The 25,890-nt window shown below is 37.5% G+C and overlaps 1 protein-coding gene and 1 long non-coding RNA gene across 10 annotated transcripts in view; one reads left to right on the top strand and one right to left on the bottom strand.

Moving 5' to 3' along the window:
* The window catches only part of TENM3 (teneurin transmembrane protein 3), a 1,405,686-nt gene that overhangs the window by 1,371,724 nt on the left and 8,072 nt on the right, over positions 1 to 25,890 (top strand). For all 9 annotated transcript variants that reach the window (XM_077144566.1, XM_077144565.1, XM_077144570.1 and 6 more), the window contains 3 exons: positions 13,190 to 13,365; positions 14,659 to 14,894; positions 22,620 to 22,916. In XM_077144566.1, the coding sequence (XP_077000681.1) occupies positions 13,190 to 13,365; positions 14,659 to 14,894; positions 22,620 to 22,916 (709 nt within the window). The remainder of the gene's footprint in view (positions 1 to 13,189; positions 13,366 to 14,658; positions 14,895 to 22,619; positions 22,917 to 25,890) is intronic.
* Positions 12,896 to 18,071, bottom strand: LOC143669933 (uncharacterized). Its single transcript, XR_013169131.1, has 4 exons — positions 18,017 to 18,071; positions 16,763 to 16,807; positions 15,842 to 15,885; positions 12,896 to 13,348 (listed from the first exon to the last, which is right to left on the bottom strand). It is a non-coding gene; the product is annotated as an uncharacterized LOC143669933 (long non-coding RNA).

Raw genomic sequence — 25,890 nt, 5'->3', positions numbered from 1 at the left:
GGTCAGTGTCTTAGTTTGTCAGGGCTGCTATGACAAATACCACAGACTGGTTGACTTAAACAACAGGAATTTCTTGGCCTACAGTTGAGAGGCTAGAAGTCCAAAATCAAGGTATCAGCAGGCCATGCTTCTCTGAAATCTTTACTGTCCTTGTGGGGGCTTGCTGGCAATCAGTCTCTGCTTCCACCACATGGAACTCTGTCTCTTTCTACATGTCCACTTCCATGTCCAAATATCCTTTGCTTGTAAGGACTCCAGTCTTCACAGATTAAGGCCCACCCTGATTCATTTTGGCCTCATTTGAGTAGATTCTTGGAAGAACCTATTTACAAGTGAATTTACACCCCCTGGATCAGGGTTCAGGACAGGAACATGTCTCTGTGGGGAACATGATTCAATCTATCACAGAAATTAGAAGTTACCAAAAAAAGACTGCAGAATTTTATAATCTGGAGAAACAAAATGGCTGAGTATTTAAATGCATCAGACAATTCCTAGATAAACCAAGAACGATTCAGGGTGACTAAATTTTAAACCTCTTAAGACCTGAAGGGAGATCAGAATGAGTTTATGGAGTGGTTATTGATCATTTAGAGCCAGTAAAAAAATTTATGCCTCACAGTTTATCTTCATGTATTTATCTGTATGTGAATATTTAATTAAAAATACATTCATTTAGACCCCACTAATTTAATGGTATCTTTTTGAAAACTAAAATTTTAAAGTATACCTCATTCTCCTTAACACAAGAGGTGTACTCAAGGCCAGGCTAGACTGCGTGAAAAACTTATGGGACTGGCCCAGGAACACACCAGTCCCCTGCGAGGCCCTGTTTCCAAAAGAAAGTACACCACCTAAAAGAATTGACTCTTTAAGTGCTAAATCACAAAGGCAAACTGATTGGCAAATTATGAAACTATTTCAAAAATCATAGACATCTATAAGGGAGGGATTTTGTCCATGCCCTTTGGTCATCAAGAATTTCTTATGTATCCACTAATTTCTTGACATTCATTATTTATTCACACATTCATTCAAAAAGAATTTGCACTAGGGCTCTAAAACACATTCTCTCCTTTCAAGGAGCTCAGAATCCACTGGAGGAAACAGACAATGGTAATGGTAAATATTAAAATATTTACCATAAGAATGGTAAATATTTAAATAGAGAGCTGTTCAATGTGCTCTGAGGGTACAGAAGAGGATCATCTCAATCAGATGAGGGATTCGGAACAGGGATGAGGTGAAAAAACTTTCCAGGGGAGATCATTTGTAAACTGAGTCTTGGAAGGTAACAATTAAAGGTTAGTGTGAAGAGGTAAAGAGTGTTCTAGGCCGGAGGAAAGCAATTTAAGGGGCAAAGCATGGCAGGTTTTGGAAAGAGCATGCGGTTTCGAATGGCTAGAGCTCAGAAAGTATGCAGGGCAGGGAAAAGAGGAGATGAGAGAGAGATCCCGTGGTTCTTATCAAGTGGGGGCTGGCACTGACATGCTGAGTTGCTGAACTGTGCAGACAGACCCTCCACCTGGGCTAGACAGGGATCTATTAAAGGAGTTTAAAAGGGAAGTAACGGTGGCTCAAATGGCAGAATTCTTGCCTGCGGTGCCAGAGACCCTGGCTCGATTCCCAGAGCCTACCCATGCCAAAAAAAAAATAATAAGGAAGTAACATGGTCAATCTGGTGAAAATATAAGGATGGCTTTAAGGTAGAAACGGAGAAGGTGAAAAGGGAAAGTTAGGAAGCAGTAAATCTAGTTATGAAATAAAAGCCTGGACCAGGGTTTGGGCACTGAGATTACAGAGTAGAGTAAATACTAGGAGATTGACTATATAACTTGGTGACTGAAGGAGAAAGGTGAGGAAGAGAAAGAGAATTAAGAGGAGTCCCTGGTTTCTCACTTAGGTGACTAAGTGGATGGGAAATGCAGAAAGAAGCAGGGTTGGCAGAGAAAAAGATGAATTCAGATTTGGAAATTATGAATTTGAGGTCAGCACAACATAGTCTAGCAAGTGGTCAAAAATGTCAGATTAGAATTTAAGCGAAGCTAATTTTGGAAATGTAAACACAAGAGTCACTGAGAGAGCTGAAACTACGAGTATGAATGAACTCACATTTTTGAAAAGGAAAGTAGATCTGGTTTTGAGTGAAAAACAAAATGTGTGAATTACAGACTGGAGCGTCCTGTGGCCTAATAATAAAGACAACAGCTAATACATTAGGGTCCACTTGCTGCTACTTACTGCTATATCCCCAGTTCCTCAGAACCTTCCAATCTATATCTCCCCTTGAACACTGCATTATTTTGTTTGTTCTCCTTTATTTTCTCTTTTACTCCCAAACTGCCCAAATTCTACCATTGCTCTTCCTTCATGCTTCATACTTTGCAAAATATTCTTTTTCTTTCTTAGAATTTGTGAGTAGACATTTCAGTCAAAATAGTCTCTCCTTAAATTCTGAATCTCTCCAATACTGCTATTTTTTTTCTTTTCAATTCTATCTTATCCACCTCAGTACCAAATTACTGACATTTCATTAATTCTTTGATGCTGTTCTTTCTGTTCTCTATTTGCTCTCTTTTGAGAAAGGCAGCATACACAAATTAGAAAAGACACTGGAGTCTAAAAACCTGGGTTCCTGCCCTTATTTTGTCACTTGTTCCTAGTTGTATGACTTTGGGCAAGTCACAACACCTCTCTGAAATTCCATGCCCTCGCCAGTAAAATGAAAGTAATTAAAAAGCCCTTCCTACATTTTCTCTCCACCTTCTCACAGGCTCCTGGCAGGCTTCATTCCAAAGGAAACTGTTAACATTTCAGTCAAACCTAGTATTTTATGTATTATGTTGGTGGTAATAATAGCAATTTATAATAATAAAATTTCCTTCCAAAGGAGCATCCTACTCCTTTTTTTTCTTTCCACCTTACTTTCCACTTATAAATCTCCCAAATCCTTTCTTGTCCTCACTCACTGCACAGCCATATTCTTGCATGTAGGTCTGTGTATGACTGAATCACGTGCTGTCCTAGGACAGCAAAGTGCCAGAATACAAGGAGGAGGACAAAAGAGAAAGATGAGTTTGTCCTCTGTGCATTTTTAGGCCCCATGGTATAAATCCAGCGGAAAAGGGCATGCAGAGTTCTGACTGACTTGGGAGCAAAATTTTTCCATGCCACGAGCAGTCCAGCAAGTCTACATTCTAAGACCTGCACAAGACCTGTTATCAAAACAAATAAGATGTGTCCCACTCCTGTTAATCTTTCTTAGTCAATTAACAATTCTTTAAGCAACTTAAACATGATCCTTCTCATAATGATGTCTAACCTAGGGTCTTGGGAACCGCTAGGAGAACTAATCCTGAAATGTCCTAACTCAGATATCTTTGTCTCAATGCCTATGAATTTCAGAGGTGGACATTATCACTTAGTTTTGCCTGCTGTCCTAATAGCTATGTAAGAAAAGAGGCACTGGATCACTTTTTATTACATTCGATCCTTGAAAAACATATTTCTGCGACTGTTACTATGCTCAGTGTTCACAAAAGGGACCAGCCCAGAGATGCCAGAGGAAAGACCTGCCCTTCTCTCAGTTCCCCTAAACGCATGTTATCTGGAATATATGAAAAAAAGAAAAGAAAGAAAGAAAGAAAGAAATAGCAGCTTAACTGCAGACTACTGCCCTTTTTGCTTTATGAAGTAAAGCACAGGTCAGAATTTGTCGCTTCAGCAAGACCTCTAATGAAAAGTAGCAGCAGCAAAGAAATTTAAATTGATGTTAAGCAAATCCCCCCTCCCCAGCTTGCAATTCTCACCCTATTCTCATCAAAAGCCTCTTAGCACTTGAGACAGAACTCCTGTAAGACAATGTACTTTTCTGCTTTTCATTTTCTCTGAAATTTTTGTAGTATGTAGGTAGTAGTCAACTGACTACCAGATGATCCCTTGATTTGGGGTTGGTTGATTGTTCCACTCACTAAAAAATCCTTGGTGATAAAAGCATTTTACATTTTCTATCTAGAACCCGATTTCTGAGAATTTTTTAATGACAGCCTTGCTACCGAAATCACATAAATTCTGTATTTGCTGTCTATGAGATAAGTGTTTAAATAAACCTCAGGTTTCTTTCCAGAATATGTAAATGTAAATTCTTTAATATATAGTGCAACAAATCACATTACTGCTATTAGTTATCTAAGTCAGTCCACCACTGGATGTTTAAATCAGGTTCTGTTTTGGTTTTGCTACATGTACATATATCATGGAACATGTGCATACAAAATATTCTATGTTTTAGTTATGACAGTGTCAGTAATGTTGTCCTACTTTCCCACAATGACAGATAAGAGGATGTTACAAACTGTCGTTGTGAAAAAAGCACTGCCATAACAGATGGCAGGATTGAGGAATTTTGTTGTTTAGTTACTTGTTTTTTTATGATGTGAAATCAAACCAAGGTGAAAACAGTAGGAAAAAAATTATAAATTATATTTGGTTTTGGGTTTTGATTTTATGAAATATGGATGCATGGACTGAGTCTATATGTTTTTAAATTGGACCTAATGATGTTACTCTATCATTCAGATTTGCTACTGGATACCCCTTAGTAATATAGTATATCTTTTCTTCAGTGTACTACTTTTACCAAATAAAGAGTCAAATAGCTGACTGTCTTAGCCACATACATTTCTGTTTTTAATAAAATTCTTCCACTAATCTGGAAAAAGATTAGAAGGAATTTTTAAAGAAGTAAAAAGGGCATAGAATAAAATGAAACATTTTGTTTAGAACAAATAATAACAAAATTGCATACTCCTTCAATAAAAGGACAATTTTGAGCCAGAAAACCATATAGGCTGCACAGGTAATAAAAAGACCAGAAATTAAGAAAAAATGGTGAAAACTGCAATTTGAAGGCATAGCACTGAGATCTCACCTCCCCTGTGAAGTCTTCCTTAAGTGCACCAGCGCAATTATCCTCTTCTAAACTACTTATTCATGGATTAAAGAGTTCAACAGAGTCTAAAAGAGTGGAATATGGGAAAACTTGAAAGGTAAATGAAATAAACTGTGATTCAGAGGCTTAGAATATAACTGAACTCTCAGAATATGGATTATGGTTTATGAAGAATAGAAAGCTAAGGAACGCATAATGGTCATATTAGTGTCTTGATAACTGATTGACACAAAGGCGCTCTTTCATGACTACATTGAGAAGCCAACTTAAAACTGCTTTGCCCACACCAGGAATTCACTGGACATATTATGTGGTATAGTTAGTAACAGTAGCCTGAACAGTCTCGGCCAAAGCTTACATGAGCATTGTTTGCATTTAAAACACAACAAAAAACTCAGTAACTGTGTGAACTTGGAAAAATTATTTAGCCTTTCTAGGCTTCATATTCTTTTTCTTTAAAGTAAGAAGAAAATTAGATATTAGAATAAAGTCAGAAGATTATTAATGTTTCCCCCTGAAATATGATTATTTTCAAACCTGGAGGAACGGGTAGGAGTAATCACTCTCCTTAAATTGAAGGGGAATTTTTGGATCAGCTGTGGCTTTAGACAGAGTTGTTAGCAAAGAAGGTTTTCACATATGGTCAAAAGAAGTTAAAGAGGAAGACAGGTAAGAGGGAGGGAAGAAGGCAGGCAGGCAGAAAGGGGCAGAGCCAGACAGGAATCTGGGAGCATCATACCAGTGAGCACATTTAAACAGATGGACATGTTAAAGAATATTATGGGAAAGTTAAATCTTAATTCCTATGCCATCTCACAGTTCAAAACACCAACATGAAAGCAGAGAATAACCACAGAAGATCCCTAAATGCCAGACTATACCATAAGTATTAGACTATCTTCCTCTGGTGATACAAGAAGTTAACAGAAACATTCTCTGCTTAGGTATCCCATCATCACTTTAAATTAAAAACATATTAAGTTGGGATATGGTGATTAAGCCAAAGTAGCTCCCTATACCACCCCCATTTACGCCAACAGAGCAACCACCTAGCATCTAGGCATCAAGCCCAGGAGTCCTCCTTCCTTCTTTCCTTCATTCCCCTCCATTATCATCCTCTTAGACATGCCCTATCTTTTCCATCCCTGTTGCTACTCCTCTAATTCCAGCTCTTGTGTATAGCTCACTTCTGGATTATGTCTCTTCCCCCTTCTAATCTATACTACACCACTACCAGACAGATCTTCCTAAAATCCTAAATGATTTGGTATAGACCTATCTGAAAAGGGCATTTTAAAATTTAAGTGATGAAAGAAATCCTGTGTTACTATGCTCTGCCTAAATTTTGAATCAGAGTACACAAAGAAAGGAAAAAAAAGTTTATCAAACTAAATTTTAGTTCCTTCAGTTTCCCAACTACATTGATATGTCTGTGAGCTTTCCAATTTCCAAATATATGATTCTTCTCCAAAAAAATGAGACTACAATTAAAAAAAAAGTTATCTTGGAATCAGATACTACTTAAGAGTAAAAAGTTTGTCATTATTCATGCCAGCCAATAATAATATCCATAGGGGTTTAAATGATTGATGCTAGTAACCAGAATGTTTTAAGACAATTGCTCATTTTTAGTTACCCTTATTTTACTGATAATTTTACAATTATTTTCTTGTCTCAACTTATTAAATATTTGATGTTCTGAGGTAGACAGAAGGGGAGGAGGGGAGCTTTAAATGGTTGGATAGTTGTGTTTAAAACCACAAACATTCACATACACACACACGCAGGCATACAAGGGCCATCATAAGGCTGGGAGTAAATGTCCTTGGCATCACATGTAACTTTTTGTGGCAGGAAAACCAGTTCCCGCGTACCGCCAGTGCCTACTCCCCGAGTAAGGTGAGAACGAGAGCAGGAGAGGAGAGGAACAGAGCAGAAACGCCTGCTGACGACGGTGTGCTCCCAGTGCGGGAAGAGTCAACCATAGGGCCTGGCTGTTCTTCTGGCCACCTCCCAGCAGTGCTTGTGGCTGCAAATAATCAGAGAATTAGCTAAAGAAAGTCACAGAAGACTAGAATCCAAATGTCAGAAGCAATCTTAGCAACCAATAAAGCTTCTTCTCTAGATGTCAGACCTGTAAAATCTGCTCAAATATCCCCATTTCCTCCTTCACTCTAGCACAGTTACTCGCCTTCTCATCCTAGATATCAGATGGAGAAGTCTGTCCTTCTCAGACACCTGCGCTGCACCCCATTCCTGGATCTTCTAGTGCATCAAGTCAGTGCCTGGTGTGGTGGGAAATGAAATGGAAAGAATCTGAGCCTAGAAGGCAGGCAGCCTGGAGACTAAGCCCTTGGCTCTGCTTCTAATGGCTGAGCAGCTGGCGGGTTTATTATCTGCTCTCCCCCTCCATGCCATAAGGCCCAACTTATAAATGATCAAACAAAAGTGTGGCATTCTCAGACAATAGTCAACTAACCCCCCATTGGCAAGCATGTATTTCTTTAACTTTATCCTATATAAATAAATATATATATATATATAGAGAGAGAGAATATATGTATAGATTTCATATATATATATATTTCAATAGCGGTTAAACTACAAAAGGAAACGTGAACCTAAAGAACTCTGACAGAGGGATTCTCCCTCTGTATAAAAGGGATAGTGGGACAAAAGCAGGATAGGTAAGTCTTTTGGAGTTCCTACAGTGATTCAAACCTGAAGGCAAAATATTTACCCCCACTAAACAACTCTCAGAGGGGGCTTATTTTGAGGAAGACAAGAGCCAGTCATGACTGAACTTAAACATTTATCCCATCCAGAGGCCTCCCGAACATTCCTAAACCAAACTCTACTGCTGTCTTGCCTCCTCAAGACAGGCTTCGATTTAATTTGAGAAGCCAGTTAGAGGGATAAAATATACATCTGGCTAGCTCTCATTCACCCTCCTATAGGTAAAAAGAATAGAGGTTTGCGCGAGGGGCACTGCCAACATTATATGAGTACATTATGTAAATGTGTCTCATCTTTGATACAGACTAATTCAGTGTCAGGCTGAATTACAGACCGACAGTCTGTTCAAGGGGCAAAGATCACACCACACCTCAAAATAGTCTCCACCTCTCCAGAGTTACAATCGTTTCTCTATTCTAGTTTTACATACTTCTCTAAAGCCTGGCTCAGATTTACATACATTTTCTCAAAAGCAGAAAATTTTTAGAACATAATATCTGATTAAATCCATTTTATGGGAAGCACTAAAGACTATACATAATCCTGCTATCAAGTTTTAAAGAAAGTTTTTGAGAACTGCAAATTGTTTCCATTTGAATAAACTTGCAATATCAATAGTCTATTGACATTGAGTTGGTAACAGTCTAAGTCAGTCGATTTTTCTCTCAGTTGAAGATCCACTAAAGATTTTCAAGCAGAGAAGTATGACAGTAATGGTGTTTCAGAAGATGAACTTGGCATCAGTGACTATGGAGAGAGGCAGAAAGACCAGTTTTTAAAGTCCAGGATAGCTGTGGGAATAGGAAGATAAATACGAGAGACATTAGGAGGGGGAAATAATGTCTGTAAGGGGGAGAAAGAGAAATTTGCATGTCAGGATGAATACAGCATTTTCAACTGAGAAGGACTGAGGTTGTGACTCGGGCATTTGTCGATATGCCCACTGCTTAAGAAACGTAAAAAGGGATTTAAAAATAAACCACAAAGGCTAAAACAGCAAGTCTAGGCAAAAATACAGTAAAAATTAAAGATGAACAAATAGATAAATATCAAATAAAGGCATCCCATCAGTGACAGAGCAAGAGGTCATTTAAGAGCCTGAGGGAGTTTGTCTTTTCCAGCAAGAGTCCTTTGTGAAGAGGGGTCAGTCAGGAGCAGAAAGGAATGTGCTGTGTTATGAATTTGAAGCCATGAGGCTATGAGCAGATGCATGGCGTAAAGAACATAAAGTTGATGTTCTATTCAAATTCCTTAGAGCCTATTGCGGTGTAAATTCAGAAAGCTAATAAAAGAAAACTACATCTCAAATATACAAGCCGGGCAGGGCCAGTTCACCACCAAGGCCAAGCAGCAGTAAATTGAGCCACAAAGCCACACATAGGCAGAGAGTATGCCCAGAGACACACATTTGATGGAAAGGCCTCTTTAAGTACCTAGGTCAGAGTACTTCAGAGGACAGTTGGGCATTTGCTGGTGCACTGTTTTTCCACTTTTTGTTGAGGTAAAGAAGGGTTAGACTGACATTTCTGAAAGTAACTGAAAATCATTGACTACTTTTCTCTCACTCCCTTATCCAGACTGCCCAATTAACTTTCATCTCTCATTCATTTTGTTTCCATGTCCATTGACAAAGGTACAAATCTGCAAAAAATGAATTCAGTGGTCCACACTAAAATGAAAACATAATAAATAATGAGAGTGTGGAGGATTTTTTCATGAAGCTTTAGTTAATCCTTTTAAAGGACTTTCCTTTTGAAGAACTGTCCATCATCCTGAAATAATACCCTTTGATATAATGTATTATGTTTAAATGGCCTTTCTTTATGAAATGTTGGTAGTTTTTTTTTTTTTAACCTAAAACCAATATTGATCCTTGATTTTATTTTTTCCAGTTTGTGAAATCAGTAAGCATGAGAACCACTCAAACCTTACTTCTCACCCTGCCCATAGGCTCTTTCAATGCTGCCATCAAATTAGCCTTATTAAAACCTGGCTTTTCTTTAAAACTTTCTTCATCCCCCCCAGTCCCCAATGTTGAGGCCCATCCAAGCCCCTCCAGCAATGTAGAGCTTCTGCTTCAGCCAGGCTCTACTCACTGACCTCTGCAGTCCTTCCATCTTCACTCCTCCTGACAGCTAACACCCACATCCATTCCAAGGCCTGGCTCAGGTCTCCACCTTGATGTGGCTTTTCTCTAGCTACTCCAGCACACAAGCATCTCCCCTTCCTGCACCCATTGCTCTGGCTCTCTGTACCATTCACCCAGCACTAGTTTTTGATAGTTTTCACATGTGTGGTTTCTCTCCTCAACTTGACTTCTCATGTGCTTTGTACTTAACATGCCCTCACAGTGTAACTCACATGTAGAGGTTATTCAGAAACTGTCAGGTTACTGTTTAGGTAGAAGCTCTGCTGAAGACCCTTACACCAAGGCAGCTTTCCCAGCCTTCCTTGTGCAAGCACTTCAGCCCTATTAGTGCCTACCCCTCTCAATCAAGGCACAAACTCAACTTCCCAGGGCTAAACTGTTAAGCTGGGCCACTAAGATCCCAGCTTAAGCCTGTGTCATTCTTACTATACCAGCTACAAAGGTTACTTGTATTTTTATTTCCCAAAGAATCAAAGGCTAATAGGTTATAGTCTGAATGTGTTATATCTCCTTGTGCTCAGCATCCTGTGACACAAAATGCCTGCCCAGCAGGAAAGGGAACGTGTGGTAAGCCAATGAAAGAGCAAAGTCAAAGGTTGGAGAAATGCTTTCTACAAGAGAAAGGTGAAGTTTGTGCTTTAGATTCAATGGAGCTAGAAAATATAAACCAGCAAAAGGTTCGGAAAAGGGCAGGTCAGGGACAGCAGCAAGAATGAATCAGCACAGTGCTCGCAGGTGGTATCATAGAAAGCTGCAGTTTTCTTCAAGTTTCAGTTATGTCTTAGTCATGAGACATGAGAGCTGAGCAAGCCACCTAACCATATCATACTCATGTTTTCATTTTCCCATTCATAGAATAGGGAAAAAAATAATGTGGTGCTGGACTATCTTTTATATAACGGCATTCAAAAGAATGCTAACTTTAAAAAAAACACAAAAAACATTCTTCACAATACACAATATGAGAAATGTAATGCAACATAAGGATTTTGCCAAACTTAAGCTTCATTGACATGGATATGAATCTGCTCCAGTTGTGGTTTAAGTAACAGATCTCGTACCAAAACAAATCACTGAAATCTTGAAAAACAGGCAAAGTATCTGATCTTTGAACTAGGGGTAGCAAAGAGTTCAGAATGAGACCCTGATCTACAGCTTTCCAAGTTACAGTGCAGGCAATATATTGCTCAACTTTCTCATACCTGAGGTTATCTGAGTAAACCCAAAGTATAGCTTTAAACAAGCAGAGTGAAGTAGACTTTTGATCATGTGGAAGAGTATAATGACTGTAATAACAATTAATAAGAAAGGCATTCAAGCAAAGTCTTGTCTCAACTCTATACCATAAATCAGTAATCAAAAAATAATATTATCTGAAAAACATACAATACTAGGTAAAAGAAAAAATTGTGGAGGAGTGAGCTGGTACTTGGGGCTGGGAAGAAAAGTAGGGAACACACTCAGAAAGGTAGGATTGAACTGATTTTGTCCAAAATTCTGTAATTCTGCTTTGCTGTAAAAATAAACCCATCCATGCTTGTTTCTTCAAAAACAATACTCTCTTCAAAAAAACAAGAATAAACGATTTTGTATTTCTTTCATGGATGCCTTAACCTGCTAGGGTCACTTGGGTTGATGTGGGAGAGAAGGATGTGTGCTTTTTTTTTTTCCTTCAAATTCAAAACCTTGTATGAGCCCAAATAATTATTATACTTAATAATGCACTTGCTTCTCTTCATTTCTCCATCTTTCTCTTCTCCCTGGAGTGCCTATTCCTGCCGCTGGCTAAGTAGCATTGTAAATTGTCAGATGAAGTCACTCAAACCCATGATGTGACTGATATTGTCCCCACTGAATTAATGGGATCAGCTCATCAACTGGGCACTGAAGAGACAGCAGTCTTTTTCCTTCCTCCTTTCTTCCTTCCCTGTCTCTTATCATGACATTACCCTTGTTGGATCTTCTCTACCCTTATTACTTAAACTTTCCTCTAATTGCTAACACATTTTTTTCTTCTAAGTCTCTCTCATCCTTTTATTCCAAAATACCATTCAAGTGCTTTTTTCTATCCTTATTGCCCCACATTTAGACAAACTGTTATGATCTTCTTCTATCTTTGTTCTCTGACTTTTTCCTCCCCTGATACTCTTGTCTTTCCATAATAACATCATTTCTCTACTAGTTCTACATGTGGGCTTACTTTAACTAAGAAATGGTTTAAATCTCCATTTCATGTAGAACCTTTTATTAATAGTCTTAATCTGTAATCCAATCTTAAGTATATTGTTGTCTCAATGAAATCCCTAGTTTTTAAGCCAGAATTTTGCATTTTTTTCTTTCTTCAGACCACACTGCCATTTTTAAAATCTTCTGCCACAAATAGCAAGTCACAAAAATTCAACTCTTTTGTAAAATGTGGTATCTAAAAATACATACTTATGATTACAAAACGCTTTTTAAAATACAGCCAAACACTTAAATTACAAGTTCTCTTATATGCTAAAAAATATTGTCTAATAAAAAAAGAAATAATCATTAAATGTCAGCAAAGATTAGCTCTCAATTCAGTAAACATAATAAATCATCATTCAAGATATCATCCACTCCTACAATGTCAATATAGAAAAGACAGATTATCACCACCAACAACATTTAGCACCAATTTGACATTATAAAGTATGTCGATCACTGAGGAACAGCTAAAAGGCTTTCATTTTATGAGTTTGTTGAAGATATCTCAAGACACTAAAAGAATGTCTTACATGTACAAATATATACATGCGTGTATATTGTTTTACAAAGTTACTTTTTATATATATTCATATTGTGCTGCTTAAAAGGCCTGTTTAAAAAAGTTTAAAAACATATAACAGGGTGGGCCACAGTGACTCAGCAGGTAGAGTTTTCGCCTGCCATGCCAGAGACCCAGGTTCGATTCCCAGTGCCTGCCCATGAAAAAAAAAAAAGAAATATATATATATATATAAAACAGCAAATTAAATCTATTCTGTAGAAACTACAGAGAAATACTGAGGAATTTAATGTCAGCAAACATGTTCCCTTTGAAACAGCAAATTAGATGTGCAGAAGGATTTTGGTCACACTTCAAAGAATAGAATGCTGAGATGGAGAGCTATTCTGTTTACTTTTGCTCTCACCAGTGAGGTTTTTCTGTATTAAATAGGCTTTTGATTACTTCAAAGCATGTCTGAAGCCTTCACTCTCCATAGTCCACGCACAAAGACAAATACACTTCAAAATTTGTGCAGCTACCAATATTGCTATGCATTATACTTGTAAATAAGCACCTATAGTTTCCTATTTAACACCAAGTTAATGCCTCTTTTATTCAGTTACGACAGTGAAGGCCGTCTGACAAATGTTACATTTCCAACTGGAGTAGTCACAAACCTTCATGGGGACATGGACAAGGCTATCACAGTGGACATTGAATCATCCAGCCGAGAAGAAGATGTCAGCATCACTTCAAATTTGTCCTCAATTGATTCTTTCTATACCATGGTTCAAGGTAAACATGAAAGCATACTTTTAAACTGATCATTTTTAAAGTGCCACAAACATCCAAATAGCAAATGGCAACCCCCCATTTTCTAATAAGGTGACCCAGAAAGGAAGACAAAAATATAAATCTCTAGAGCTATTAATGAAATAGTCTAGTGTTTCCATATAATATTTAATTTACTTAGTAATATAATGCATATTTTAAATCACATTATAAAATGTTAATCTAAAAGGTATCTTTCCCCACTCTCATTTAATAAAATAACTTAATTCCAACTCTTCACATACATCATCAGTCTCTTTTTCAGTTAACTAACATTGTTTTCTAAAGCAGGTCTACTTCCCTGCCATCTAAGTACGATAGTTTCACAGTAGTTTGAGTCATAGACTTTTTAAATTTGGTATGATATGGTTGCTAGAAATTTTGTCCCAAAGTCCAAAGCCCCATTACATCATATTTGGAATTCCAGCTTTCTCACTTAATCTAATAGGCATATATATATATATATATATATATATATATATATATATATATACACATACACACACACACACACAATATCTCCATAAGGAAATGCATATCATAATAATTTTTAAAGTAATCTTTAAAAGGACTGTTTGCAATGACATTTGCAACTCGAGGTCTTAGTTGCAGATGACCTAAATCTGTGTTAAATTTCCTTGATTCATTTTTTTCCAGTTCCCTCATATAATCTCTACATTCAAAATTTACTATTTGAAATTTAAATATTGAGAGAGTAGCCTACAGTATGAGAGATTTGGGGGGGCTGAAATATGATTCCTGTTTTTTTAAAGTTAATATCAGGGGGACTTCTGCCTTATTTTTTGGCATACAAGGTATAAATATTAAAATCCTTTCAAAGGATCCTTGACAAAGGCTATGAAGAGATGAGTAGGGGAGGGAAGTTTTCTAAGTCATAGAGGTAAACAATGCCAGGTTCTTAAAACAGCACATATTTGGCTCTTTACTAAGCATAGACTGCACAGTCCATGGAAAATAAGCTGTGACTTCATCAGGCAAAAGTAAAAGAAATATAAAAGAAAAGAAAATATATTGAAGCAGAGGACTAAACCCCTAAAATTCACCTTTTAATATCCAGCCAAACCTCTTACAGAAATCAAAGTTATCTGGTTACTTTCTAAAAGGGCTTCATTAAGGACTCTATTTTTAATAATGGGGGTTGGTCAATGTTGTAGAAACTTATATCACTTCTAACTACACAACCATCCAACTGTTATCCATGGTGATAGTTCATGCTTTCTGTTTCTTGTTTTGTAGATCAGTTAAGGAACAGCTACCAGATTGGTTACGATGGCTCCCTTAGAATTATCTATGCCAGTGGTCTGGACTCACACTACCAAACAGAGCCACACGTCCTGGCTGGCACAGCTAACCCAACAGTTGCCAAAAGAAACATGACTCTCCCTGGTGAGAACGGTCAAAATTTGGTAGAATGGAGATTCCGGAAAGAGCAAGCCCAAGGGAAGGTCAATGTCTTTGGTCGAAAGCTTAGGGTAAGTGTTGAAGAACAGGTGACAGCAGGATTGTGTGGGTGGCCCATCTGTGAGGATGCAACAAATCTCCTACTCAGTGCCCCCCAAGCCCCCATCTGGCACCACCCACAGTATAGCTCACCTTTATTTTATAGCATGAGTTATGGCCAACCAAAAAGCCATTAAGACTGCTCATAATAAAAGCCACTTATTTCAGAAAATGCTTTTCTCAACATATCTATGACTGAAAATAAATTCTTCCCTGGGAAATTAAGAGACTACATACAGCACAATCCCAGATAGCCTAGATGTCAACTGATTCGCATTTTATTACTGTTATCTAATAATCTTGTGCTTTTCCTTTACCCACTCCATTATGTGGGTTGGAGATAAGTATAAGTTGGTTTAAATATCACAAGTTTTCTGAATCATTAATAGGTGTATTGAAAGAAATCAGCCAGCAGTTGAAAGTTGAATTATTTCTTTCCATTCTCAATGGTTTTAAACTTTAGTTTAGGCACACAGAATATAATCAACTTCAAAACCTAAGAGTTACCTCTTTACCACTGATGGAAAACTCCAATTTATATTATTTTTATATAAAAGTAGTGGTATTTCTGTTTTTACTAGTAATACTGATATTTGCAAAATGTTCTCTGCTTTGCCTTGTTAAATGTTTTTCCCTACCAGGCCCATTGCGGGCCAGATATAACTAGAAGTCAAACTGTGATTTATGACAACTATAGGTAAAAGACAACTTAGATTAGTTACTAAAGAACAGGTTTCAAGGAACCACCTTCAGACCAGAATAAACTGACTCTGATTAATTCATTCTATTACTAAACAAATATGTCCCAGATAAATATAGATAATTCTTCCTAACAAACACTACGAACAGACCATTAAAGACATTTTTTTTTTTTACCAAAATAGTTAAATTATTATTAGAACAAGCCAACATTATTCACCTTGACAGTTCTTCAGGGTAACAGCTACTAAATGTTTTCCCTGGCTATTTCCAAGAAATAGAAATGAAATAAAAAGAAACCAGTCAGGGCGGGCCGCGGTGGCTCAGCGGGCAAAGTGCTTGCCTGCCATGCCGGAGGACCTCGGTTCGATTCCCGGCCCCAGCCCATGTAAAAAACAAACAAACAAACAAAATACAATAAAACAAGAAAATGTTTAAAGATGTTTCCCTTTCTTCCATCCTTCCTTCCTTCTCTCTGTCTTTCCTTCCCTTCCTCCCTCTCTCTTTAAAAAAAAAAAAAAAAAGAAACCAGTCAGTCAGATACAGACTGTATCCAAATTAATGGTTATATGAGATTTCACTTCAATTGTGGTGGGACAGGTATTTGGGGACTCTAAATACATAGTTTTCTAGAACAGTACTATACTCCCCCCCGCCCCAACCTTACTATCCCTAACCCAGTCTGTGGGAGCCAGATGCTTTAGCTACAGTCCTCCTTGGATAAGGAGATTTGCAGGAATAAGCTCGAGAAAGGTGAAGAGAGACCAGGTCAGTGAGAGGAGTGAGAAGGAAAAGCAATAGAACACCAGAGAGATGAGTAAGACTGGGGTCAAAGATAAAGTGAAAGGTAAGGAAAGAAGCTCCAAAAGAATCAGAGTCTGTTGCCTAAATAATACCAACTCCTGTGTTTTCTTCTCTTGATCCTAGAAATCAGTAGCTATTTCCTTCCCTGACTCCTGCCACCATTTAATTCTTCCCAGAGCCCCTGTCACCCTGAACCATTGCAAACTGGAATCTGTTTCACAGGCTTTATCTTACTCAGTTATCCTGAAAGCAGGGATAAGGTAGACATACATACAAACATATAGTCACACTTATTCTCAGACATAGGACTGCATAAAAGACAAAAGATACTGCTCACAATTGCGTTCTTCACTCCACACACCAAAGAAGACACAGCACTTGGCTAGAATTCAGAAAATACAGGTTCTAGATCAGCGCCACTTTTTATTAATAGTATACCTTATTAGAAAATTATAACATCAATGAACTTCAGTTGCTTTATCTATATCATGATATTTATGTTATGATAAAGGTAACACACTATTACCTAGATAATATCATAATATTGTGATATGGATGTATTATAGATAAGTAAAATTTATCCTGCCTTGCCTGTTTTCGCACAGTTGTTACAAGAATCAAATAAGACAATGTGAACATACTTTGAAAATATAAGGCATGATTATATATTCCCAAACCCTGACTCAGAGAATCTCAGCCATATATATAAAAATTTGGGAAATTATACCTAACAAATAGATGGGTAGGAAAGATGCTGTTTGGCCTGCTGGATGGGAAAATGTCAGTGGAAAAAAGGTAAGAGTATGGGAAATACTTCATCCAGAAACTGACCACATAACGTAATGCCTGCTACTCGGAGACAAGCTGTGTCTAAAATGTATCATTTCTTTCTTTATAATGCTGCTTTTCTAGACATTAAAAGAAATTAGGAAGAGTAGAAGAAAAGAGAGAGGCAAGTATAGGAAAACTAATCTTAAGTTTCTGTTCTCTGCTGATTCTAAATGAAGAAAATATCTCTTTTGGGGAGGAACAGACTAGTGCACACAGGCATGGGTGTTAGTTTCTTCCTAAATAGCAGAACCATAATGCCTCAGCAAGACATTTCAGAAAATATACTATTTAAAATGGCCTGTTCAGTCACACTGAAAGGAGATTTCCAGCTGATACGTTTGATTGCTCTCATAGAGACAATGCCAGGATCACAAGGGAGGGTTTCTTATATTCAAGATAAGATTTGGATGTGCCAGCTCTGACTGCTAATTTCATTCCTCTGTGGATTTTAAGGACAGAAATTCTAGGGAGAAAGTGATGTTATGAAAACCTGGTGCAAGGACAAAACCTGGAGTCTACCAAAATAGGGATTGGGGGTGGAAAGGAGGAAGACCTGAGGAAAACATGACAATCTGAATCAGCTCCCAAAGCCACTCATTTCCATTGCACCCTTTCCTGAAAGAGGACATCTCCTCTCTTACTCTTATTTCCTAGCAGAAAGTTCTTTTGATTTTTAAGTTACTGCCCTAAACTTAGCTATGTGCCTGACGCATACTGGCCACTCAAACATTTATTTAATGAAAGGATGAGGATAGCAGACCTTATCATTCAGATCTATTGCAATTTTGTTGCACTGAGGTACTCCTAAAGAGGGAGGAGAGAGAGAGACAGAAATATTGATAAGACATACTTGCAAATTTTTTACTGCTATAAACAAATATTTTCTGTAAAGAAGGGATTAAAAAGAGAAAGGTAACAGCTTAGCATGGCTGGGAAAAAATAATCATCATTCACCTACAATTAACACTTTTAGGTACTGACAAGGAGCCAGATGTGACAGAGTCATTTCACCTACTTATTCAATTGATTCCTCAAACAATCATATGACATATAAGTATCAACATTATTAATATTTTCTGGATAAAGATGAGGTCCAGGAGCCTTAAGTGATTTGCCCAAAGCCACACATAAATACATAAAACTCAAACAGATATTTATTGTAAGTAATAATAAAGCATTTATGTAGGACTTTACTATTAACCTGATTTTTTTGCTTTTTTTTTTTTTTTGCAAGGGCAGGTATCAGAAATCGAACCCAGGTCACCAGCATAGCAGGCGAGAACTCTGCCTGCTGAACCATTTAACCTGCTTTTACTTACCTAACTTAAAGTCTAATGCTAGGAAAGATAAACATTAGGAAACATGAAGAAACAATTATGAGGAAAATAGTGATTATCATGAAATAAAGAAGAAACCTCAATTACTAAAACTAGATGTATTCAATTATAAAGTAAAAACAGGCAGGTGATGGAAAAGGGAAAAAATTACATAAGAAATGAACGACGTAAAAAAGCATTTTCTGTGAAACAGTGAATTAAGGGGAAAACAAGTAGACTCAGCAGGCCATAACAAGAAAATGAAAGCCTGACAGACATGTGGGAAAGCATAAACGGAATAAAGATAAAACAATTCCATAGCTTGTTTATAGCTGAATTTTTAAAAAAAGATACATACATAGTAGTTGCTTCTCTTTGTCTTATAACACGCAATAAATATTCCTTGTTTTTGTCAATGCTGGAATTTAGAACCACCCTTTAATCAGTTATAAAAATTGTTACAGCACTCTATCAATAAAATTAATTTTCTAAACCAGCTCAGAATTCAGATGTTTAAAGGAAGAACTTTAGTGAATCATATTAAAAAGCACTCCTCAAAATCTGAGAGCCAAAAAAAAGTATTTAAAGGTATACATAAATATAACAGCATATTAAAATTTTACTATGCTAGTCACATTTGTGCAATATCCCATGTCTCAGTTTAGCCTGAATGGTACATCCTAAAGTGGGACTGTACAGTGCAGGGAGCACTTGCTGACGCGTCAAAGCACAGACCAATCCGTAGCAAGTTGATGCACTAACAGAGACAGAAGGGGGCCTTGATATTATCACCACCTCTGCCCTATAATAAACCAACCCTTCCTCACTGCCCTCAATAACTGTTCAGGTGAGGAGAATTTAATAATTGATGGGGCTAGTACCTCTCCTTGAGAATACTGTTTAATATCTTTATGCCTTAGTTTTTCAAGTATTGGGGGTGGGGTGGGTGGATTATAACTGCCCCTTTCCAATATTAAAGGGATGTTGTGATTAATTACACTCAGACTGGACATGATCTCTGAAAATGAGGATGCTTCCATGTTTACTTCAGAGAAATATTACACATCATAAAGGAATTCATAGTGTCTTTTATTGATACATAACATTTGGATTCATTTCAGTATAGCTGGAGGTTACAGTAATGCTCTAACTTAAGTTTTTAGATGAGCTACTTGTTTAACTTGATATTTTTGATAATTAAAAAATATTAAAAGACCACTGGGTAATGGGACAATGCTGGTGTTTTCTGATGGTACCAAAAAAAGAAGAAAAAAGGCTGAAAAATTGCCATGATTTCATAAAGGTGTTAACCGGACCATATACTAGAATGGAAGTGTCTCTAGGCTTCTGCACTTTCTGTTCATGGTATCCAGAAGAGAAAAGTTTGGGCTTGTTTGAGAAGAATAAAAAAAAAACAAGACCTGTCAGTATCCTCTGAAATTTTACATTTGGATAACAGTGGCTGGTATCTGGAAATAGTAAGAAGAGGTAAAGCTTTGGCTTGTGTTGGGCATGTGGGAAAAACAGAGCCACATTCTAATTCCCTCATTACTGCAGTTTGAGAAGAGGATACAAGGAAAGCATTCCATACAATATTAGTCTGAATAAAAAAAAGTTTAAATTTATCACCAGATGCTTAGTGTCACAATGTTTCCAGATGCTTCCAGATGGCAACATGTTTTCCATGGCAGCTCACACAATGGCGACAGTAATTGCATTATTTCATTTTCATCTGGATGTTTTGGTATCATGTCGCCATACTCACAAAGCAGCAAGTCACAAGCAGCAAGTCGGAAGCTAGTAACAGATTATAGATAGTAAAAATAAGTGGTTCCAGACCTGCCTTTTTGCCCAAAATCATCTTCCTACAGCAACCAAACATTCCAGTTCTGCAATCCAGATTTCATACATTCAAACCAGAGGAAACAGTGAAAAGATAAAGGAGGGTGAAGGAAAGAAGGAAAAAAAAAAAGAAATATACATTAAAATGAATACAAACAGATGGGGCAATACTGTGGGCAGCACTATCCAGGGAAGCTACACAGCCTGCAAGAGCTGAAGAAAGAGAAAAGAAGGCAAACCCAAACATTCTTTTAAATCACAATCTGAGAAACACAAGCGCACTAAGGATACCACTTAAATTGGCAAAACCTCTCAAGGCATTGAAAATTTTGTGCAAATATAAAGGGAAGAACTGGATTTTACCAGTTTAGTATCACATTAATTTGATATCAAATCAAATTTTTCCAAAGATTTTAAAAATATATGTATTTGTAACATTAGCTAGTAGCTTCTTTCCTAGGTACTCAAAGCATTCTACCAACCTAAACTCACAAAATTTCAAAAAAGGCACATAACACAGGGAGCAAATAATATAGAGATTTCCACATGGGGAAATGAAAGCTCAGAAAACCTCTAGCTGGCTGGTCAGAATCAAATAAAAATCAATGAAAGACAAAGCTTAAGGGATCGAGTTTAACTTCTTTATTTACACACAAAACAGATTCAGGGGGGCTAAAAGCCCAACATCATGCTGCTTCTAGGCCCCATCAGGTATGAAGACCAGGTTCTCTGACTCCCCACCACTCAATACACACACACCTCCACCACCACCACAACTCACATCAGTACACACCAATTTCATATCAGCTGAATCTAGGGAGATGAGACCTGATTTCCATCCACAACTGCCCTTTCTCATTTTTTGTGAATCATCTCTCTGGATGTGTTTTTCCGTAGCACCACCACTCTCCTGAAGCAGGAACTTCCTACTCGTTTACACCCGTAGGTTTCCATATGAACCATTTCACAATATTCCCTTTGAACGGCCAGCTGGAAATGATTTAAGCTTAAGGAGTATTTCTGCATGGGATTTGTTTCATATCAGTAACAAGTCAAAAATCAGTTTTACTCCAGATGTTATATAAATACACATGTGTAATGTGCATACATATGCATGTACATATAACTGTGTACACACACACACACACACACACACACACACTTAGATCAGCTGGGGAGCTGTTTATTTTAAAGATAGACATGGTAATGAAATATTAAGATTTCCCCCATTTAATTTTTAACAATACAAACTGTTTAATGAGCACTGTAAAAAGTATACACAAGTCACCACAACCACCAAAGTGCTAGAGAAGACCAAATTACGACCAGGCCACAATCTGTGCCCTTAGGGAGTGCACAGCTGGAAAACACTGTAGACTATCTGTAAAGCAGAATTTAATCAGGGCCACATTTCCACTGCAATAATGAATGCTGGTCTGTGTATGCTTTGGATCACAAACAATAACAGCCAAATCTAATGAAAGATTTTGGGCATGGCACATAGCCACAAAGATTCCCTACTGCAAGAATATGGTGCTAGATTTGTAAATTAAGTACAATATTTAGTCCATGTAGATGTGGTACTAAAGCATTCTGAAGTTCCTGCCAGTTAACCAGATGTTATCAAGACAAAAAGGCATTCTAAAAAATTGTGACATTTCAGCACTTGGCCAAAAGCAATGATCGTATTTGTAACCTCCTGCTATTTAAACTCATTAATAATTTACAGTAATGTGGGTTCCAACTTCTACTTAACTGCTTTTCAAAGGGTTAGAGTCACATTTACCACTGTGTTTTATTTAATGTAGCCATGATTAATTTACTAAGCAATTATTTTCCAATGTCTTATAAGGGGGGAAGGGCTCTGGGTAATTTACATAGATGACATGTTTACCACCTTTCGTAGCTTCTGAACAAACTTTAAAGCAAATACATTTTCGTCTTTTTCTTATCAGTTGGCTGAAGTTGACGAAATTTAATTGAAAAGGTTTTAAACACATGCCAGGCTGTCTTTCTGCTTAATGAAACCTTTTTAAAAAGCAGTTAATCTACTGCCTTGCACTTGTACCCAAGAAGTTGCTAAATTAATTTACTGACAAAGAGAATCAATCATCATAAATGGTGTTTAAACAATAGCAGGGGCTAATAAGTGACTATTTTTGGAATAACATCATTTATTTTATCATCTTGTTTGTTTTTTAACAGGTTAATGGCAGAAACCTCCTTTCCGTCGACTTTGATAGAACAACAAAGACAGAAAAGATCTATGACGACCACCGCAAATTTCTACTGAGGATCGCCTACGACACATCAGGACACCCAACTCTGTGGCTGCCAAGCAGCAAGCTGATGGCTGTCAATGTCACCTACTCATCCACAGGTCAAATTGCCAGCATCCAGCGAGGCACTACTAGCGAAAAAGTAGACTATGACGGACAGGGGAGGATTGTATCTCGAGTTTTTGCTGATGGTAAAACATGGAGCTACACATACTTAGAAAAGGTATGCATGCACACTAAGATTTAAAGACAGAAGGGATGATTAACATTTTTCAGCATGCACCCAGAGCACTGTGGAGGGTGGGGGGACTGCACTGGCACATGACTGAGTTCCATTTATTATTCTGAGTATCACTATGTAAGTCACATTGCTGCAGCAATGATGAATTTGTGCATTAGCAAAGTAGTTTCTCCTTAGTTAAGTTCTGTCTGAGACCCTTTTAAGCGATTTATACTGTAAACAAACAAGCATAACACTGTCTACCTGCCATGCTTATACATCAACAACATTCACAAATTAGACCCTGAGCATGTAGGTCATTTGTAAATAATTTCCACGCTAGCACTTTCATTTAAGAAAGAGCCTTGCGTCAGCACAGTTAAAGCTGTCAGTCATGTGTTGTTCCTGGCAGAGCTTCAGCATAACCATGAAAAGCATGTAGGTCCTGTTGATTCAGTATTAACCAAAACAGGTTATTTTCTTAGAAAGCCACACTTTCAGGTACTCTATGGCATCTCTGTTTTCTTTCTACATATAAAAGGTAAGCATCCTAACTAAGGCTTTTTCCTGTTCTCAAAAACTACACACAGTACCGAAAATGAAGACTTCAGGTTTCATGTGTGCAACCCTAAGTCATACTATGGAAGGCTTGGGGTCAAAAAGGAATGAAAGTGAAAGAAAAGGGAAAGGGCAATCTCCCCATGACTCCTTTCTTAAGAAATACAATCTGCCAAAGACCATATTCATGGAATGTTCAGTTGCTCTACTGGGAGAAGAATCTTTTTTGATTTCTGATACTTCTCAAACATCACAGCACTCCACTACCCACTATACAGCAGCCTAAATTACAAACTCAGCTCCTGTTACTGCCTCCACCTTTACTTACATTACACAAAGCAAAAAAAAAATTATATCCATATCATTATCATGCTCACATCACAAGATCTTGTTCTTCATCAGAGGTGCTCAAAGCTACTCCTTGGTCTGAACCTCACTCCCAGCATGCACACTATCCCCATCTAAAAGACAGCCTATTCACAGATTCAGGTTCACAATTCACTGTAAGAGGCTACCCATCTTTGGAATGCTTCCAGCTAGGACCCTATTTGTCAATACCTTCTCCTGCAGACATGCCTATCTGCTCTCCATAAAGCAAATTCACTCCCAAGACAAGAGACTATCCCTATTAAAGGACACCTTCCCTCCATACTAAACATCTCACTCTACAGGCAGTCATTCAACTGGTTATCTCTTGAGTGATGCCCTTACACACATACCTTTCCAGAAAATATTTCACCCTCCAACCCAACAAGCCCCAAGACAGCATCTCCCTGAGGAAACTGAGGGGCTCACTGCTTAATTCTAAAACAGTTTCCCCTATTTAAGTATATTTACAAGGAATCATAATAGAAATATACTCAGATTGCAAAAATCGATGGCAGTGATCATACGACTAGAAAATGTTTAAATGGAGCCAAGGTGCATAGCACTGATAGGAGCTGCTGTCACAAAATGATAGCAGCAGTAACTGAGATCACCTTCGTGCATCTGTGGGGGGTCAGAAAAGCCAACCAGAACTTCTCTTCATGTCTCCCAAGTCCCTAAAATCCACCCACACTGCTTCCATTTCCTTGCTGGGATAGGCACACTAATTTGAATTTTTTTTCTTAGCAAACCAAGTAATACTTTATTAACTACCATCAAATGTTATTTTAAATAGCGACAAAATTAGAGATTAATTACTGTGAATACTGCAGTAGTCCAAGCCTCCCTTGGAAGAATGCAAACTATTAGGAATAACTCATGAGACATTTACAAGCATGCAAAAATCACCCTTGGATACGTCCACAGAGGAGATTCTACAAGAGCCTACTCATGCAGACTGCTTCTGAAGATGGGGGACAATAACGAGAAAAAGAATGAGCTTTTTTTAATGAGGCTCATTAATGAGAAAAAGAGTGACAAGGGATTATGTATTTGCATCTCAGAAGCAAAGGAATATAGTCCCAGAAAGACTCTCAACCTAACCATCCTCCCTGTTCTGCCATCATTCCATCGACATCTAACAGATTTTAGAGGAAAACTTCTTTGGAGAGAAGAACCATCCAAACCCTAAATTACTATTGAGCTTTATTTAACCAGCCCCAGGGCTGACCTTCTCTAAAGCTAGCCTAATGAATTAATGTCACTCATCTTTGTGCAAATTACTTACAAAATAAACAGAGCTTTTTATTCATAAATTTATTCACTTCATAATTTAGGCAACAAAGCAGTATGTGACCCAGAAACCATTCTCATAGCAACTCAGCTATAAGTCAGATTTGATACCTACAAAACATCAAAATGTAGATCTTATGTCATTACAGATGTCATAAGAATTTTCAAAAAAAAAACTCATCTGGATTCACATTTCTATTAAAGGCATTTACAGTTCTCACTTACCATGTGACTAATTTAGCAATGTTTGTTGATGTTTTTGTTTAATGTACACTTTTTCCATTTTTGGCTAATCTTTCATATCTTCATAAAATAATATTTTGAATGCTTTGCTCCTCCCCTATATGCACTGGAAATTAAAAGATGATTTTGAACGGATCTTCAGTCAAGGGGGGTAGAAAACGACCTTACTAAATAATTGCTAATTATGGATAGTATTACATTTCCCATATGCTGTTTCCTCCTTGAAATACTGTCTTTAAAACAGCTTTGCCCGGGCTTATCATCACGACTGACAATCTGCTGCTTGGCTGTGATGCCTGGAAAAAGAGTAGTACAATCATGACAAGTAGCACATTACGAATCTTGAGCCACTAAATGCAGAACCCCTCACAATTAAGCATCCAAGCAAATTAGGCAGAGAATCATTAACAAAATGTAAGGTCACAGATAACTCAATTAAAATAAAAATCATTTTCTCAAACTGATGGTGTTTTAGTGATGGTCACTAAATTTCTTTTGCTTTCCCCCATTCATAAAT

Source organism: Tamandua tetradactyla, chromosome 26 (assembly GCF_023851605.1).
Source record: "Tamandua tetradactyla isolate mTamTet1 chromosome 26, mTamTet1.pri, whole genome shotgun sequence".
Lineage (NCBI taxonomy): Eukaryota > Metazoa > Chordata > Mammalia > Pilosa > Myrmecophagidae > Tamandua > Tamandua tetradactyla.
This window is presented reverse-complemented; position numbering and strand designations above follow the sequence as displayed.